At 44.8% G+C, this 17,649-nt stretch overlaps 1 protein-coding gene across 1 annotated transcript in view; it reads right to left on the bottom strand.

Annotated features, from left to right (window-relative positions):
* The window catches only part of KIF5A (kinesin family member 5A), a 29,170-nt gene that overhangs the window by 5,017 nt on the left and 6,504 nt on the right, over window positions 1–17,649 (bottom strand). The window contains exons 2-23 of the mRNA XM_008577405.1: window positions 10,394–10,481; window positions 10,227–10,300; window positions 9,584–9,688; window positions 9,275–9,323; window positions 8,829–8,884; window positions 8,499–8,586; window positions 8,091–8,215; window positions 7,455–7,559; window positions 7,128–7,276; window positions 6,868–7,016; window positions 6,382–6,557; window positions 5,331–5,399; window positions 4,598–4,804; window positions 4,146–4,292; window positions 3,433–3,621; window positions 2,968–3,085; window positions 2,555–2,619; window positions 2,333–2,442; window positions 1,902–2,003; window positions 1,479–1,539; window positions 1,161–1,232; window positions 902–1,006 (exon numbers count right to left, since the gene is read on the bottom strand). Coding sequence (XP_008575627.1) covers window positions 902–1,006; window positions 1,161–1,232; window positions 1,479–1,539; window positions 1,902–2,003; window positions 2,333–2,442; window positions 2,555–2,619; window positions 2,968–3,085; window positions 3,433–3,621; window positions 4,146–4,292; window positions 4,598–4,804; window positions 5,331–5,399; window positions 6,382–6,557; window positions 6,868–7,016; window positions 7,128–7,276; window positions 7,455–7,559; window positions 8,091–8,215; window positions 8,499–8,586; window positions 8,829–8,884; window positions 9,275–9,323; window positions 9,584–9,688; window positions 10,227–10,300; window positions 10,394–10,481 — 2,409 coding nt within the window. The remainder of the gene's footprint in view (window positions 1–901; window positions 1,007–1,160; window positions 1,233–1,478; window positions 1,540–1,901; window positions 2,004–2,332; window positions 2,443–2,554; window positions 2,620–2,967; window positions 3,086–3,432; window positions 3,622–4,145; window positions 4,293–4,597; window positions 4,805–5,330; window positions 5,400–6,381; window positions 6,558–6,867; window positions 7,017–7,127; window positions 7,277–7,454; window positions 7,560–8,090; window positions 8,216–8,498; window positions 8,587–8,828; window positions 8,885–9,274; window positions 9,324–9,583; window positions 9,689–10,226; window positions 10,301–10,393; window positions 10,482–17,649) is intronic.

The raw sequence follows: 17,649 nt of genomic DNA, 5'->3' as shown, positions 1-17,649 counted from the left end.
CCCCTTGGGCCCCAGGTTGGCTTCCCCCCCCCCCCCATTACGAAAAGAAAAGATGTACTGAATATTTACTATATGGGTTGTGCAGTGCACTGGGAGGAAAAGAAGTTTAAATTCTCAGCTGGTGAGAATGTAAGTTTAAATGGAATTTTAAGGTGGATTTGAAAGGAAGGGAATGAAGTATAGGTTTGGGTTTATTTTATGAATTAATTAAAAGAGCCAGTTGTCAGACTGCTGAGCCTGTCTTTAGGGCTCAGATATTTGGCACTAGTGAGGGCGCTCCTGCTCTGTATACACCAAACATTTCCTGTCCTGACTCCTTTGACTGCCCTTCTACCTCCCTGCCCCATACCTTTGACACCCAGTCATCCACCTAAGGAACCGCAGCAGCAAGGAGGGGGACAGAGAGGCAGCAACTTAATACACAGGAGTTTCTACTGGCCCCAACCAGGGGCTGGTTGGGCCACCTCAAGGACTTCATTTAATGTCCCTGCATGCCTGCCCAGACCTAGGCAGATGGAGTTCTCTCCACAAGAAAAAGCCCAATTCCCTTGCTTCTCATCTGCCTGCTTTCCTCCTCTGGCTAGAGTCTCACCACTGTCCCTCTTGTGTAGTTACAGCCCCATGCCTCTTCAACCTCTGTCTGTTTCAACCTGTCCCTCCGAGGTAGGCCTGAGGAATTCCACTTTGAGCAGAGGTGGGTTGGAAATTTTGAGAAGGGAAAACAGGCATGGAACAAAGAACAAGGTAAAAGTGGGATCAAATATGGTATATAATAGGGAAAGTAAAAGAGAAAAGGAAAACATGCAACTAGATTTTCCTGAATCCAAGGGGTCTCCAAGGATTTGGGTATCCTAAGTACCTGGCCTCAAAAGTTCTCTTCACCCCTTCTCCAGACTCTTACCTGTTTGTGAACCTTTGTAAGCTGTTCCAGGTTGTTCTCAAGAAAGGAAATCTTCTGTTTTTGGGAGTGAATCCCCCCACTGTCCTCGGGCTCCATTTCTGCACTCTGATTAAAGACGCAGGAAAAAATGTGTCTGTCCCAAGGCCAAACAAGTCCCACCCAGACCAGGCCAGGCCAGCCCCGCTGTGGGCAATGAGTGCTGGAGAAACCTGAGGATGAGAGAACATGAGGGCTGGTAAGACCCCAGGATGGCACTCACTTTCTTGACTCGAGTCGTGACGTCTTGAACGAACAGCTTGCGAAGGTTGTGGAGGGTCTGGAGTTCCCGGGCCTGGAAAGAATGATGTAAAATTGGGGATAAAGAGATATCAGGTCAACCTTCTCCCTCCAAAATTATTGGAACCTTTAAGACTGAAGATTCTATATTTTCAAGTGAGTCATTCTTCCCTTGGGAAGAAATGTGTCCTGATTATGCCACAGACTGTGGAAGGGCAAGAGGAATGGGGTTAGGAGAAACTGGGGGGAAGAAATGAAGCCCCCCAACCCTGTTAACTTGGCACAGAAGGAAACCACTCACAACTGTCTCCTCCAGACCCTTGAGGTCCTGCTTGGACTGCTCATGTCGCTCGTACAGAAATCTGCACAAGAGAAACAGAGAGAAGGAGGGAAACAGAAAAATCCCCCAGGGGATTTACCATTAACCTTCTGGTGTCCATCTTTCCAGACTACTTTTTCTATGCATATATATCCACATATACATTTTTACGGGATCATACTATTCATACTGTTTTAACAGAATATCACAGACCTCTTTCTGTGCCAGCTAATACTCAACAGCGGTCATTTCTGATGGTCTCCTTGTTTTCAATCCGCCACCCATCACATTTACTTCCTGTGAGTCACACGTCACACCTACACACACGTCCTGCCTCTACAGGCACGTCTGAGTAGCAGTAACAAGCCCATGTGGCTGTGGGTCTGCAGGCAAATCCTCACTCACGTCAGCTCCTGTAGTTTTGTGCTCTTCTCATGTTCCTCATTCTTCAGCTTCTCATAGTCAGCCTGAAGCTTCTCTAGCTCTAACTGGAGCTTCTGGTTGAGGCTGCGGAGGGTCAGCAGGTATTGCAGAGAGAAAAAAGATGTTAAGGAGGGGAAAAGGGAAGACCAGCTCCTCATTTTCCTCCTTCTACAAGCGAGTCCAGTTAGAACTGATGCGCTCAGAGGCAAATGCGGGCCACTGTTTCCACGACAGAGCAAGGAAACCTGAGCTCTCCAATCATGAGAGTGGAAAAATGGGGATGTTCTTATTCCTTATGTCTCCTCAAGTTGAGCTGCAAAATTGTGTCATTGTTGAGGGAATGACACATGGGAACTAAAGAACCAGATCCAGAGGGACCCAGCTGGCACTAGAGCCACCTTGGAGACCCTTACTCTTTGAGCTCGTCGATGGTCTTCTGCTTCTCGTTGATCTCGTCACGGAGCCGGGCCAGCTGCCGGTGATGGGCCTCTCTGTGACTCTCCATCTGCAGCTCCAGGGCCTTCTGCAAACAACCCCACCCAAGCTCAAAGCCAGACTCCCAGACCAAGCTCCATGAGGCCCAGCACAGCACTGGCCCTGCCAGGCCCCAGTCACCCCACACCTTCCCCACTCACCTTCACTTCATCTGCATCCTGTGTGTCTGGCTCCTTGTCCTTCAGGGCCACTTCATGCACCGTTTCTAAGGAAAAAGGAAGACAGCTCCCATCAAACTACCTCCTTCAGAAAGAACTTCACATTGTGACCAGAGCTCTAGGTAGGGCAGGGGATGGGCCCACAGGGATGTTTGAGTTAGGACGCTCCAATCTGATATAGCAGGGACAGAGAACAAGGGAGGGTTTATGGTTTGTGTAAAAGGAGCTACATGCAAAAGTCTAACTAAATAGCATGAGTTGGCATCCATGATTTCAGGCTAATGCTTTGGGTGAGTGGCTGTCGGGTGGTTTCTTTTGATGTCTGTGACTTTCCCTGTCCCCTCTGGGATCTTAGATCCCAGGATGGGTGGGATGGAGGTTTAAGAAGGCCTCACCCTGGGCCTGGAGCTTGGCCAGCTCATCACTCAGGGAGTCATAGGACTCTTCCAGGTGCCGCTTCTTTAGCTCCACACTCTGCATGTATTCTGTAAGTGAGCGGATCTTGGCCTCGTGCTGTAGGAGAAGGTTGGTGAGAGGATGAAGATAATGGGGCAAAGGACATGCCAGGCAGCACAGACCTCCATAAACTTCAGCTGTCCTCCCAAGTCCTCCCCTCCTGCTATGCCTTCCATGAGGATGTGGGGTCAGGGACCATTCCTCTGGAGACCCTTCCCTGAGACCCTCTCAGCTCAGAGGGCAGTGCCCCCGAGCCTTCACCTCATTGGCCTGGACCCTCTCCCCTGACACTCCAGCTCTTCTGTCCTTGGTTTCAGTTGACCCAAGGACTTTGACATAATTGTGGGTGTTAGGAGCCTTCTTTCTCCCATGGCACCCAAAGGCTCTCCACCTCAGGCACTCACTTGGGAGATAAGGAGCTGGCAGGATGAGAGTTCCCGCCCAGTCACTTCCATCTTGCGGTGACATTCCACCTGGAGGTTCTCCAGCTGCCGACAACGCTTGACCACAGACTTGACTTCCGATTTGATCTTGCTGATGTAGAGTCGGGCCACGGTGAACTCTTCCTCGATGGCCCCACTGATCTCCACTGGCTAAGGGTGGGCAGAGGGGGAAGAGATCCATTCCCTTCCACCTTCCACCTACCTCCATACATACCCATAGACACAGGGACTCAAGAGGGACAGGTATTTTCTAAACAACCTTTAGCGGCTCTCTATCACCTGACATTTCACACTAAATCCCTCTCTCTGCATTTAAAGTTCCAATTTCGACAGTCCCCCTCTTCCATCTTATAAAGCAATATGATTTTCTTTTGTAATCAAACTGATCTCCTTGATTACCCAGGTCTTTGTCACTTCCAAATTCACATGTCATCCACAACTCTTGTGTCCCATCTCTGTTGCTTCTTTACTCAGTACCCTTTACAATGTGTCTTTTCAATTGGGTCTCTGAAAACCTCTACTTGTTTTCCTGCATCTAATTTGAAGGCATGTTCCCTGGCTCTTCAGCCACCTTTCTCAGTGTCCCAGAGGACCTGGATTATCCTATCTTGCATCTCCCCCCAGTGCACAGGACAAGAATGACCTGAACAAGACTGCTATCGCTCTCCACTCACCAGCTTAATCTCCCCGTTGCCCACGATGACACTGAATTCACTCAGGTCCTTCATCAGCCCGTTCAACACCTCAGCAATTCGTTTTCGCTGGTGCCCACTGACCTCCTGTAGCCGCTGCAGCTCAGACTCCAGGGACAGCATGGTGGCCTGGGGACAGCCCCTCAGGTCATTCCTATCACCACCCTTCTGCTCCCCTACCCAGCCCAGGCAGAGGCCTCTCACTTTATGCATAATCCTGAAGGCCACAACAACAAGAACACAGAAGGGTCTGGAAGAGAGCGGGGTCAGCAGGGCAAAGTGCAGTGACAGGGTCTCATGGCATACTGAACAATTTTTTTGTATGCAGTGCAGCAATGCAAACAGCATATAGCCTGTGAGGAAGCAGAGGTGCCCTTGGACATGGAGGATGTTCTGAAGTTAGGGAACTCTTGTACCACTGGTAGGGCACCTACCACCTTCTGAGACAGCTCATCCACCAGAAGCTGGTTCTGCTGGCTCTTTTCCTCCACCTCCTGGGACTTCTGGTCATAGTTCACCGCCAGCTCCTCCAGTGCCTGCAGCACTTCCTTCACCTCATCCTTAGCAGCATCATTCTCTGACTGCAGGTGGCTCAGCTCTCTCTGGACCTTCTCGTTGTCTCCTCGAGTGGACACCAGCAGCTTCAAGAGAAAGAAGGGCAAGTGATGAGGCTCATTGCCAGTGATCATTTCTATGACCCCCTTGGTCTGGGGAGCTAAGCTTCTGACCTAAAGCAAGAGTCAAGAGGAAGTGGGCTTCAGGTTCATAGAATTAGGGCAGCAGAATGAAATAGCACTGAGACTCCAAATTCTGTGCTTCAAGAAAAGCCCCAATGAAGGGCCGGCCGGTGGCTCACTTGGGAGAGTGTGGTGCTGATAACACCAAGGCCATGGGTTCAGATCCCTATATAGGGATGGTCAGTTTGCTCACTTGGGAGAGCGTGGTGCTGACAACACCAAGCCAAGGGTTGAGATCCCCTTACTGGTCATCTTTTAAAAAAAAAAGAAAAAGAAAAGCTCCAATGAAGTTGCCAGACTTCTACAGTTCTTCTTCATTTTGAGGGATAACTAGCCCCTAAGCAGAATGTCCCTTCTCCCATCTGATTTTAAAAAGGTCTTTTTTATGCCTTTCGGAGATGGACACAACCCCTTTCCTCCCTCCCATTACCTCTTCCTGGTCCAGCATCTGCTGCTTGAGCTTCTCTATGAGTTGGCTCTGCTGGTTGATCTCATCATCCTATTGGAGGCAAGCAGGAAAGATGGGTGAAGGGAGGCTACTCCTTCCCATTTAGAGTCATGGGGCTGGGGGTAGAGGCGGGATCTGGATAAAAATCCAGATAGTTTAAGTTTTGAGTTAGAAACCCCATATCCGGGGCCGGCCCGGTGGCACACTGCTACAGTGCGTCGCTTGGGAGCATGGCAGCGCTCCCGTCGAGGGTTCGGATCCCACATACAGACTGGTTCCCGCTCACTGGCTGAGCGAGGTGCGGGCGCAACACCGAGGGTTGCGATCCGTTGCCGGACACGAAGAAAGACAAAAAGGAAAAAAAAAAAAAAGAAACCCCATATCCTAAAAAGAGCTCTTTTCCTTAGCTTCTTTCCTCACCCCTGCCCTCACCTTTAAATTACTCTGTTTGTGGAAGGTGGTATAACAGTGACAAAATACAGCAAAAGGCTTTAAATGTTCATATCCTTTAACCTAGAATCCCACTCCAGCACTCCATTCTAACCAAATCATTCAAAAGCAGTCTCATGCACAAGAAGCAAGGATAGTCATTTCAGAGTTATTTATAACAGCAAAAACAAACAAACAAACAAACTAGAAGCCCTGTAATAAGTGAATGGTTAAGTACATGTTGATAAATAGACTCTCAGGCAGCCATTTAAAAATACTTTTATGAAGAATTGTTAATGAAGCAGGAAAATGCTCATAATATAATGCTGAATGAAAAAAATCGGACACAAAATTACATTTACAATTATATCTCAATTGCATGGTATAAGCATGGAGAAAAGCAAAATGTTAAGTGTTATATCTGAGTGGTGGGATGATGGAAGATTTTAATTTTCTTTTATATATTTTTATTCATTTCCCACATTTTCAATAATGAGTATTTATCCCCTTTAAAATCAATAAAAGGCAGTATAAGCTATTTTTTGTAGTCCCTCACTGCTCATGCCACCGGGCACACCTTTGTGCCCTGGCCAGCTGCCCTCACCTTATCATCAAGCTGCTTATAGAGGCGGCGGATCTCCTCCTCATACTTTTGCCGCTCCTCGGGTGCAATGCGTACCACGATGGATGAGTTGTCATTCACAGGGGTCTCCTCGCAGACCTCAGCTCCCAAGGCTGCATCCTCCCCAGCCAGGCGCTCTGTCTCTGGCACATTCTCTCCTGGCAAAGGGGTAGAACACAGTGAGGGTTGGAGAACTGCATCCACAAGTCCTTACCTCTTACTCCTCAATGTCAAGACCACCAGACCATCAACCTCTCCCACCAAGTGGACCTTCAACATTTTTGAGGTCTGAGGGGAGTAGGTAGTCAGCCCCCTCTGCCCTTCCCTCATGGCTGCTCTACTTCACCCCTCCAGAAACACAGCCTTCCTTCTTGGAGACTGGCCTGACCTTCAACATCACCCAGACAGGGCGGTCTCCCTAAGCCTCATCTCCCACCGCCTCTCATTCTCACAGGATCCTTCTCTAACCATTGCGCCACCGGCTCAGCTCAGCCTCCAGCTTTGCAATCGTCTCCTTCTGGACCTTTGTCTTCTCCTTCTCCTTCTCATATTTCTTCTTCCACTGCTCAGCAGTCAACTCCAGATTCACTGAGGCAGTGTTCTTAATGGTCTTTGCCCTGGGTGAGAAGAAGTGGAACAAAGAGATGAGACCTACATTAGGCTTGGGTGACAATGAGGGGAGAGGGCCGCAGAGCACCAAGGATCCCTCTGAGGACCCTGATACTGACCGCTGCCCAAACATCAGGGTGGACTTGGTCTCTGCATCATTGTAACTAGATGGTGAGCAGCAGATGAACATAGTCGTCCGGCAGTTTCCTCCTAGAGAGTCCTGGAGAATCCGTGTCATTTTGCTGTCACGATATGGAACATAGCTTTTCTGGGGGGAGGGGAGAGACCGTGAATCAGAAAGATAAATTCAACAGGGGATAACAAAGGATAGTGGTGCTGACTGGGGCTTGAGCAACCCATGAATTGGGGCATGATTAGATGGGAGCATTGGGCAAAAGTGGGAGATGGGCTAGGGCTGGGGGTGAGGTGACCTAAGGAACACTCACAGTGCCCTCAGCCAGTGCAGAGATCACGTTCCCCAGGGCCGACAGTGACTTGTTGATGTTTTTCGCCTCGTCCAGCACGGCTCCCTCTGCTCCAGTCTTGCTGACCTACCAGGGCATTAAGGGGCAAGCATGTCATGAGCAGCTGCAAAGGGAAAGGATTGTTGTCACCTCTTTTCCAATTAGGGGAGCTCTGTCCATGGATAAGGGAGGGAACAGGGAAGAGGATGGAGAAAAGGAGGTATCTGGCCAGGATCAGGGAAGGCCCTTCCTCTGTTCCCCAAAACTCTCTTGCCAAAGGCCATCTTCCTCCCCTCTCCCCCACTGTATTCTAGTCTATGAAATGCTCAGGATAGGCAAATCCATAGAGACAAAAGGTAGATTAGTGGTTGCCAGGGGATGGGGAGAGGGGAATGGGGAGTGACTGTTAATGGGTGATAAAATTTCTGGAATTAGATAGTGATGATGGTTGCGCAACGCTGTGAATATACTAAAACCCACTGAATTGTACACTTTAAAATGGTGAACTTTATGGTATGTGAATTACATCCTGATAAAAAATTTTTATTAATTAAAAAAAGGCCATCCCCCAAGGCTTTCTTCCCTGCCCACCCACCCTGTCCCCACAAGACCCCCAACCTTCTCGCTCCCTGCCAGGTCCACTAGATACAGCTTCCCACTGAGCTTCTGTTCAGTCTCCATGTTCTCCTGCTTGATGTTGATGAGGAAGATGCTGTGGCTTCGAGAGCTGTGTTCATTCATGTCTACAGGAGCAAAGGAGAAAGAGGACCTGGGTCAAACCCTGAGGAACTGGAGCCCTCAGCTCCCAGCTTCCACTGACCGCCACCCTCACCCACAAAGAGAGGAGAGAAGGCGCCCACAGGACTAGCCCTGCCACTGTACCTCCCAGGCAGCAGGGTTGCAGACAAGGGGCTCTCCTCCTCTGGAGGACACCATCTTCCCTTGCTCACTTTCCAGTCCCTCCAACCCAGAAGGCACAGAAAAAAGGCAGACCCCCAGACTCAAGCCCTTTATATCTCCACTCACTGGTGACAGCCACATGACGATTTGATTTCCCTTCATCAATTACATCCAAAATTTCCTCTGGGCTGGACACAAAGCGTTCAGTACAACCCTGCAGGGGGCAAATGGACAGTAATCCAAAACTTTGATCTGCAAATTAAATTGCCTGCATATCAGCCAAATGACCGTTCAAGACAGTGTCTTTTCCAAACCCCCAGACTCTCCCCGGCCCTGTGGCACATCTTGCCTCTCCAGGGTATTCACCCTCCAATTTCTGGTCACTGACCTATCCTCCTCCCAAGTCCACACTCTCAATACACTGGCCCCACATAGGTGCCCTGGCCCCACTCTCACCTTGACAAATGGCACCCGGTTCTTGTCCTCGTGCACAGACAGATTGGTCTTGGTCACTGAATCAAGACAATGTACAGTGAGCAAGGCCAGCTTTTCCACCCGACCCTCTCTGCACCCACTAAGATGGTGGTATCTTCTATATGCTAAAGGGAGGAAGACTCCCCAGTAAAGCCTAAACCCCCCGCACACAGAAGGCTTGGTTCCTCCCTCTCCTCCTCAGGGCTCCGGACCCTGGGCTTCAGCTCTTCTTGGGCTGTTTGTATGTAGACCTGAGCCCCTAAGCTCATCTTCTGACCCTCTCCGTTTCTGTAAATTCCTGGTGACTGGAGCCAAAGGACTCAGGTCCTGTGTGCTCTGTGCATCTCTTGTCAAGCAGTACCTAATCCCAAGAGCAATGTGATCTTTCTTTTCCTTGCCCTCTTCACTCACTGGGGCTAAACACTCACCATCCAGAAGGTCACGAATTTTGTCCAGGTAAATCTCAAAGTAAGAAACCTGGTTAGGGAGAAATAAGGAGTATGACGTGAAGAAGGTCTATCTTAAATCTGATACAGGAATCCCAAACTAATGTGACCCATTCAAATGGTGGTGGTGGGAGGGCAAGAGCAGAAGAGAACATCTTAATGGAAAAGAAGAACTGAGGTAACCAGAAGGGGAAGGTAAGGTTGGGGAGTCCAGTATCTTCAGTGGGTTCATTCTAGATCTTCCCCTTCCAGTCCCCAACTGAGGATGCCCAGCTGTCATGCCCTGATCACCTTGATGTGGAACTCAAGGTTCTCATCCATGGAGTAGATGTGGTTGAAGATGTCTCGAGCAATTCGAGGAATGATTCCCATCAGCTGGGGGTCATGCAGCTTTCCCTGGGGAGGGAGGGTATTCCAGAGTGAGCCTGGGGCTCAGGAAAAATGAGACAGCTCAGAGGTATGCAGGTGAACACAAAGGTAAGAGTTGATAAGAAGAGCATCCTAAGTGAGGAGATGGTCACCACCATGTCTATCTTTTAGTGGAAGGAAGAGATAACTGTGCAGCACTTTGGACTATCTTAACTACTGCCTTTTTTTTTTTTTTTTTTTTTGGTGGCTGGCTGGTAAGAGGATCCAAACTCTTGACCTTGGTATTAGAATACCACGCTCTAACCAACTGAGCTAACTGGCCAGCCCTGCTGCTGCTTTTCCAGATCAAAAGAAAACTGGAGTAGTGGAAAGGAGGATAAACTGCAGCAGGTTGAGGGGATTCCATTAAACTTCCCCTGTAATATTGCCCCTCAGTTCATCCTCTGTACCCATCTGCCTCCAGATCAGACAACCCTTGATTCCTAGATCTTCCCCTGCTGAGATTCCTAGATCTTCCAATTAACACTCTTAGCTCTTCACTCCCACACAGAGTCAGACCCCTCACCTCCATGGTATGTGTTTTCCCTGAGGATGTCTGTCCATAAGCAAAAATGGTGCCATTGTAGCCAGCAAGGACATCTAGAAGAGATAGTGGAGAAAGAGTACTGGTAGAGATAAGTAAGGTAGGGAGCGGAGAGCTGAGAAAATACGTTCTAAAAATACCTCCATTACCTTTGACAATCTGCATGGCACATGCGTGATAAACTTGCTCCTGAGTCGTGTTTGGGGGGAATACACGGTCAAAGACATATGGCTTCCCCTGGAGTGAAAACAAAAGATGTCAGACATCAGCAGGCAGGGTGTATGGAAGAAGAAATGCCACAGCCCCTTCCATCAGCCTGAGAAAGGCACCCCCATCCTTCAACCCTCTGAAGACCCAGACAATTTGGAGGATGAGAGAAACTAGAGGGAGAAGTAAAGTTTAGTATTGACACCGGGAGTTGTGTCTGTGTAGCAGAGTGTCACCGAGCAGGGTCACACAGTGAGACTGTGTGAGGGAATCTTAGTCTTGGTGTGATGATTTAGCACTCCACTACCCCCAAGCCCCTCCTGGGAAAGCAAATGAGAAAGACAAGAGGGACACAGGCTATGGAAAGTAAAGAACAATTCATTAACAGTAAAAGGTACCTCAAAGTTTAAAAATATCTTCTTCAGTTGATCCATTTGTTCTGACATGGGAAGATCTTCAAGATACATTAAGTGAACGATGAGAAGTTAGTGACATATGTATAGTATGTTCCCTGTTGTGTAAATGAAATATACATATACTGAGAGCCATTGTGGAAACATTAACACAAGCTCTCTCTTCATGAAAGGAATATATGAAATCAAAAATATGGGTCTCCCTTTAAGAAGGGAATCAGCTTTAATTAAAGGGAAACTATGTATCAAATCATTCTGACCTATACAAGTACTTTGTTTAATTCAGGTAATACAATGTAAATCATGTGTGCTGTTAAGAATGCTAACGATACAAAATATTTACACGTCAGAGAGCTAAACAAAGAATATATTTGATATCTCATCATATAAAAGGTAAGATCTCTGATAAGAGTAAATGAGACTATGTTGTTTCTCTATCATAAATGACAAATTTCCCAGTTGTGTTTTCCTGCCATTCACACAGACTTCACAAATTCTTGTCAAATTTTACTTGTCTTGTTTTACTACAGAGCTCATCTTTATCCTACTGAAATGAAAACCTCTAGATCTATGGACACCAGAGTTTGGGAGATATGTTTTAACTAATTGTCATAAAACTTGGCTAGAGCTGGAGATGCAGCTCTAAGTATATCTGCAATATTTCATCAATATATGTAGAATATTTTTCTGGAAGGAATTATACAAAAATATTAGCAGTGATTACTTTGGGGAGAGAAAAAGGGAGAGAAGAGGCTTTCATTTTTATTTTTATTCTTTTGGCAGCTGGCCAGTAACAGGTGTCAAACCCTGGACCTTGGTGTTATCAGCACCATGCTCTAACCATGAGCTAACCAACCAGCCCTCATTTTTCATTTTGTATTCTGCATAATTTACATTTTTTAGCCATATACAAATATTTAATATTTTTTAATGTCAAAGTTGAGACAATAGTGCATTCTTGTTTTCTTCCTTATACTTCTCTGTATAAAGGAAAACTAATAAATGTTATTTTTTTAATATTAAAAAAATTAAATCTGGCTTATGGAAAAAATCCTCCCTGAAACATTTATCTGGTCTCTCTCTCTTTTTTTTTTTTTTTTTTTTTAAAGGATGACCGGTAAGGGGATCTCAACCCTTGGCTTGGTGTTGTCAGCACCACGCTCAGCCAGTGAGCAAACCGGCCATCCCATATATGGGATCCGAACCCGTGGCCTTGGTGTTATCAACACCGCACTCTACCGAGTGAGCCACAGGCCGGCCCCAGTAAGGGGATCTTAACCCTTGACTTGGTGTTGTCAGCACCACGCTCACCCAATGAGCTAACCGGCCATCCCTATATGGGATCCGAACCTGTGGCCTTAGTGTTATCAGCACCGCACTCACCCGAGTGAGCCACGGGCCGGCCCTATCTGGTCTCTCTTGATGAAAGCTTTTGAAGCCCAAGAAACAGAACCCATAAAGAAAAAGAAGTTGGAAATGCACTCTCTATAATGAAGGGAGTACCCTAAACTGATAGAACATTTCTGGAGGACAATTATATTAAATATTTAAATGTACATACTGTTCACACTCTGTACCAGAATTCCAGTGCTAGGAATTCATCTTACAGAACATTTGCTGAAGCACTTAAAGATCTATGTAGAAGGATGTTCATTGCATCAATTTTGGGTTTTCTGTTTTGTTTTGTTTTTTAAAGATGACTGGTAAGGGGATCTTAATCCTTGATTTTATGTTGTCAACACCACACTCTCCCAAGTGAGCTAACCGGTCACCCCTATATAGGGATCCGAACCCATGGCCTTGGTGTTATTAGCACCAATGTCTCCCAAGTGAGCCACAGGCTGGCCCCATTGCATCAATCTGTATTGAAGAGAAAGTAGAAATAATTCAAACATTCATCAAGAAGAGGTTGGTCTATTAAAATGAGTGAGGTTGGTTTATATATATTGACATGTTCAAGACTTACTGTTAACTGAAAAAATAAAAATAATGTGCATAAATGTGATTACATTTTTTAAAAAGTATGTGAATAGAATAGCCTTAGAAAAAAGAAGTGAAAGACTATACACCAAACTGTTAATGGTAACTCTCCAGTGGTTACCACTGGAAAGCTGAATGACAGGAACTTAGGCTTTTTACATTTTTCCATAATATTTAAATGTTTTATAAGGATAACATATTGATTTTAAATTAAAAATAGAAAATACTATAGATGATGTTGTAGAAAATATGTAATGACCTGACAAGGTGGGCACAAAATACTATTAAGCAAAAAGTGGTTTTTTAAAAAATAGTATGCAGCTCTCAAAACACTTTACACCATCTCTGTTGATGTGGAAACTGAAGATCTGAAAGGCAAAGTGAGGTCTCTTTGTATTCTGGCCCATTAAGTGAAGGATATAGACATAAGGAACCCTTGGGAGGAAAAGAGATGCAGGACACCGCCCCCCCCCCAAGTGAATCAGGAAGCACAGGCCCAGGAAGCAGCCGTGCCTGGAGTGTGGTGGCCTCTGAGTGTCTGCTGACTCCTTTTCCTGGTTATGCTCCATGCGATTGATGCAGCAGCCATAAAATGACCAGCCACTCCTTCCACCTCCACCCTACCCCCATCCTGAGGCAGATCCCAGGTCCTGTCTGAGTCCAAGTGACCACATGACCATCTCCACCCATCTACACTGCATGGCGTCAAGTGATTTGCTCCCATTCACTCTATCTCACCCCAAAGCCATGTTTGGGCCTAAAACACTGGGGCTGTAAGAAAATTTGAAGAAAAAACATAGTTTTTTTCTTAGCTTGCATCTCTGGGAGTTTCCTCTTTTCCCATGCTTACTTGTAACTTTGAACCTTGGTTATGGGGAAGAATGACATTATTTACATAAATATAAAGTTGTTTTCCAGATAGCCTGGAGCTGCAAAGTTGCCAGAAGGCAAGTGCTATTCAGACCCTGAGAAGCCAAGGAAGACATCAATAAAGCTATGCTGATTTCACCCTGAAGCAAATCAAAATCCTGCAGGACCCTAAGATGATGCTAAGAAGGAGAACAGAAGCCAGACGAAGGCTTGGTAAGGTTTTACACCTGGCCCCTTACATGTCCCCCTCCCACCTGCCTTTCACTTCCCCCATTCTATTCACCCAACACCCTCTTTGAAAACCCCTCAGTAAATCTGAGTCTTTGAGATGGTTTTAGTCCTGTCATCTCCTTCCAGTTTATTGTGGAGATAGGTTAGCTGACCATCTCCTTCAGGTTGCCAATATTTCTGAATAAAGCTGACTTCTTTCTTCACCAAAAAATAAAAAAACAAAACAAAACAAAATAAAATAGCATGCAAACATATATATGTTGGGAAAATAGAATGGTATGGTCAGGACCCTTGCCTCAGGTCCAGCTGGGTGTGGTTCAGCACATCCTTTGTAAGCAAATTGTGTGTGTGTGTGTGTGGAGTTAGTGCACATGCACGCCAATGTATATTTTTAGTTTTGTTGTTATTCTTGTGTTCTTTAAGTTCGTGAAGCAGGCTGGCTGGCGTTTACTGCCTCAGGTGGCCACGGTCTAACAGCCATGCTTTCTAATCTGCAACTTCCAAGGACCTGTTTGCTGGTTACCTAGCTCATAGACCTGAGTGTAAGGGGTCTGGTGACCCAGCCTGGTGTGTGTGGGGTGTGGTGACCCAGCCTGGCATGTGAGGGGTTTGTGGATGGGCTTGAGGGGTCTGGGAGCTCCAGACCCAGCCTTAGCTCAACAATTAGCTATGTCGGTAGGATTACCGGCAGGTAAAAGAGCCCGACAACTGGCGTGGTCGTGTAGCTCTACAATTGGTGTCACAAAAAGGATTAAGAGCTCTACAATTGGCTATGTCGGCAGGATTCCAACATTAGCCTAGAGTAGCTAGACAATATACTATTGTAAAAAATAAAAAGTATGTAGAAAATTATTCCATTTCTGCAAATATATATAATGTATATGGATATATGTATACTTTGCATTTACGTTAACAAAAAATGATTGCATTGTGCAACACTGAATATACTAATTATCCTGATTTGAACATCACATATTGCACATAGGTATTGATATTCAACACGGTACCCCACAGATATTTACACTCAATTATGTTTTAATATAGAGCTCAGCCTTATAATCCCAAGGTCATGGGTTCAGATCCCCATACCAGCCAGCTGCAAAAAAATTTTTAAAAAGTACGTTTTAATAATGAATGAATTAATTAATTAAAAATCTTAAAAACATGTTTAATAGTTGTTATCCTTGTACTGTAGGATTTTAGGAGGTTTTGTTCTTTTTTATTTAGATTTAAAACTTTTCTAAAATGATAATACACAATTTTTATTTATTTATTTATTTATTTATTTTTTCCTTTTTGTCTTTTTTACTGACCAGTAACGGGATCACAACCCTCGGTGTCGCGCCCATACCGGGGACCGGCAACGGGATCGCAACCCTCGGTGTTGCACCCGCACCACGCTCAGCCAGTGAGCGGGAACCGGTCTCCACATGGGATCCGAACCCTCGGCAGGAGCGCTGCCACGCTCCCAAGCGGCACACTCTCCAGTGCGCCACCAGGCCGGCCCGATAATACATAATTTTTAAATAAGAAAATTAAAGTTTTTAAAGCAAAGATTAATATTCTTACTACATAAAGAACCTGTATAAATTAGTAGCTAAAAGACAAAAACTAAACAGTAAATAATGGACAAGAGCTAGGTAGTAACAACAGAAGAAGAAATACAAATATTCAATAAACATAAACATGTTCCAAGAAAAGGAACTGAAACAGTAACATCTTTTTCCACCTATCAGGTTGGAAAACAGAATTTTAATTGTAAAATACAGTGTAGATGAAGGCCCAAGGAAATGAGTACCCTCATTCTTTTCTGGTAGGAGAGTCCATCCATACAAATTTTATAGAGGCAATTCAGAAATGCATAATCGAAAGCCTTAAATTTTATATATCCATTGACCCAGAAATTCTTCTAAGAATTAACACTATGGAAATCATACACATGGGCAAAAATTTAGCTACAAGAATGTTTATTGTCATACTGCTTGTAATAATGAGAAAATCAAAACTTCAATAATTAACATTTTGGGGACTGGTTAACCTAAGGAATTGATTAAATTATGGCATGTGCATATATTTTATTCCTTGCTGCTACTTAAAATGACCTCATAATAGAACATCAATGTATCTCAAAACTTGTTGAAAAAGTTCAAACACAAAAGAGCACTTACTGTATTATTCCTTTCACGTGAAGTTCAAGAATGGACAGAACGTATCTGTAGTGCTAGAAGTCAAAATAGCAGCTACTGCTGTTGTGGTAACAACCTAATAGTGGTACTGACAGGAAAAGGGCATGAAGGAGTTTTCAGGGTGACAGAAATGTTCTAGATCTTGATCTGGATAGTGGTTACTATATATGTTATATATATATGTTATATAGTTCCTATATATGTTATAAAGTTCAATGAGCTGTTTGTTAAGATTTGTGCAACATATGTAACTTTTACCTCAATAACTGCTATCACGTGATTGATACTAAACCTCACTGTTAAGTGAAAGGCATATTAAAACTATGAAATACCATTTTTACCTCTCAAAGTAGCCAAAATAAAATAGTTTGCATTGTGAGAATGCAATAGTGAGAATGTGAGTAAACAGGTATTTGCATATAGTGCTGGTGAGGATGTATATAAATTGGGGCCAACTATATGAAAGCCAATTTCCAACTAGCTCTTACATTTTCAAATGCATACATCTTACAACCTCCACTTCTAAAAATTATCCCATAGACATACTGCACATATGCAAAATATATGAGGGTACTTCAAAAAGTTTGTGGAAGAGGCTTGGCTGCTTAGCTCAGTTGGTTAGAGCATGGTGTTATAACACCAAGGTCAAGGGTTCAGATCCCCATACCAACCGGCTGCCAAAAAAAAAAAGAGTTCATGGAATATTTAATTAAAGGATAATATGAGAGCCGGCCGATGGCTCACTCGGGAGAGTGTGGTGCTGATAGCGCCAAGGCCACATGTTTGGATCCCATATAGGGATGGCCGGTTAGTTTACTGGATGAGCATGGTGCTGACAACACCAAGTCAAAGGTTAAGATCCCCTTACTGGTCATCTTTGAAAAAAAAAAAAAAAAAGGATAATATGAATCTTCCATAAACTTTTTGAAGACCCTTCATATATATATAAAAGGCCATCAACTGTTTGTAAAAGCAAATGATTAGAACAAGCCTAAATGTCCATCATTAGAGGCCTAGCTAAATAAATTATGGCATATCCCTACAACAAATTATACAGCTGTTAAAAAGAATGAGATAGATCTTTATGCATAGATATGGAAGAATCTCCAAGACTCAGTGTTAAAAAAAAAAGGCAGGTGCAGAATGCTACCATTTGTGTAAAAAAAATGCGTCTATATGTGTATTTGCTTATAAATGTAGAGTATGTTTTTGGAAGGATCCATAAGAAACTGGGAATTATGGTTGCTTTCTAGAAGCGGAACTGGGTGGTGGTTAGGGAAGAGGGGTAGGAAGGAGGCTTATTTTTTACTGTATACCTTTTTATATAGTTTGAATTTTGTCACATGTGTATGTAAGACTTACTCAAAAATTAAATTTAAAATTGCAAAATAGGAGCTGGCTGGTTAGCTCACTTGGTTAGAGTATGGTGCTGATAACACCAAGGTCAAGGGTTCAGATCCCCATACCAACCGGCTGCCAAAAAAAAAAAGAGTTCATGGAATATTTAATTAAAGGATA

This window comes from Galeopterus variegatus, unplaced genomic scaffold, assembly GCF_000696425.1.
Source record: "Galeopterus variegatus unplaced genomic scaffold, G_variegatus-3.0.2 Scaffold1505, whole genome shotgun sequence".
In the NCBI taxonomy this organism is placed as follows: Eukaryota; Metazoa; Chordata; class Mammalia; order Dermoptera; family Cynocephalidae; genus Galeopterus; species Galeopterus variegatus.
This window is presented reverse-complemented; position numbering and strand designations above follow the sequence as displayed.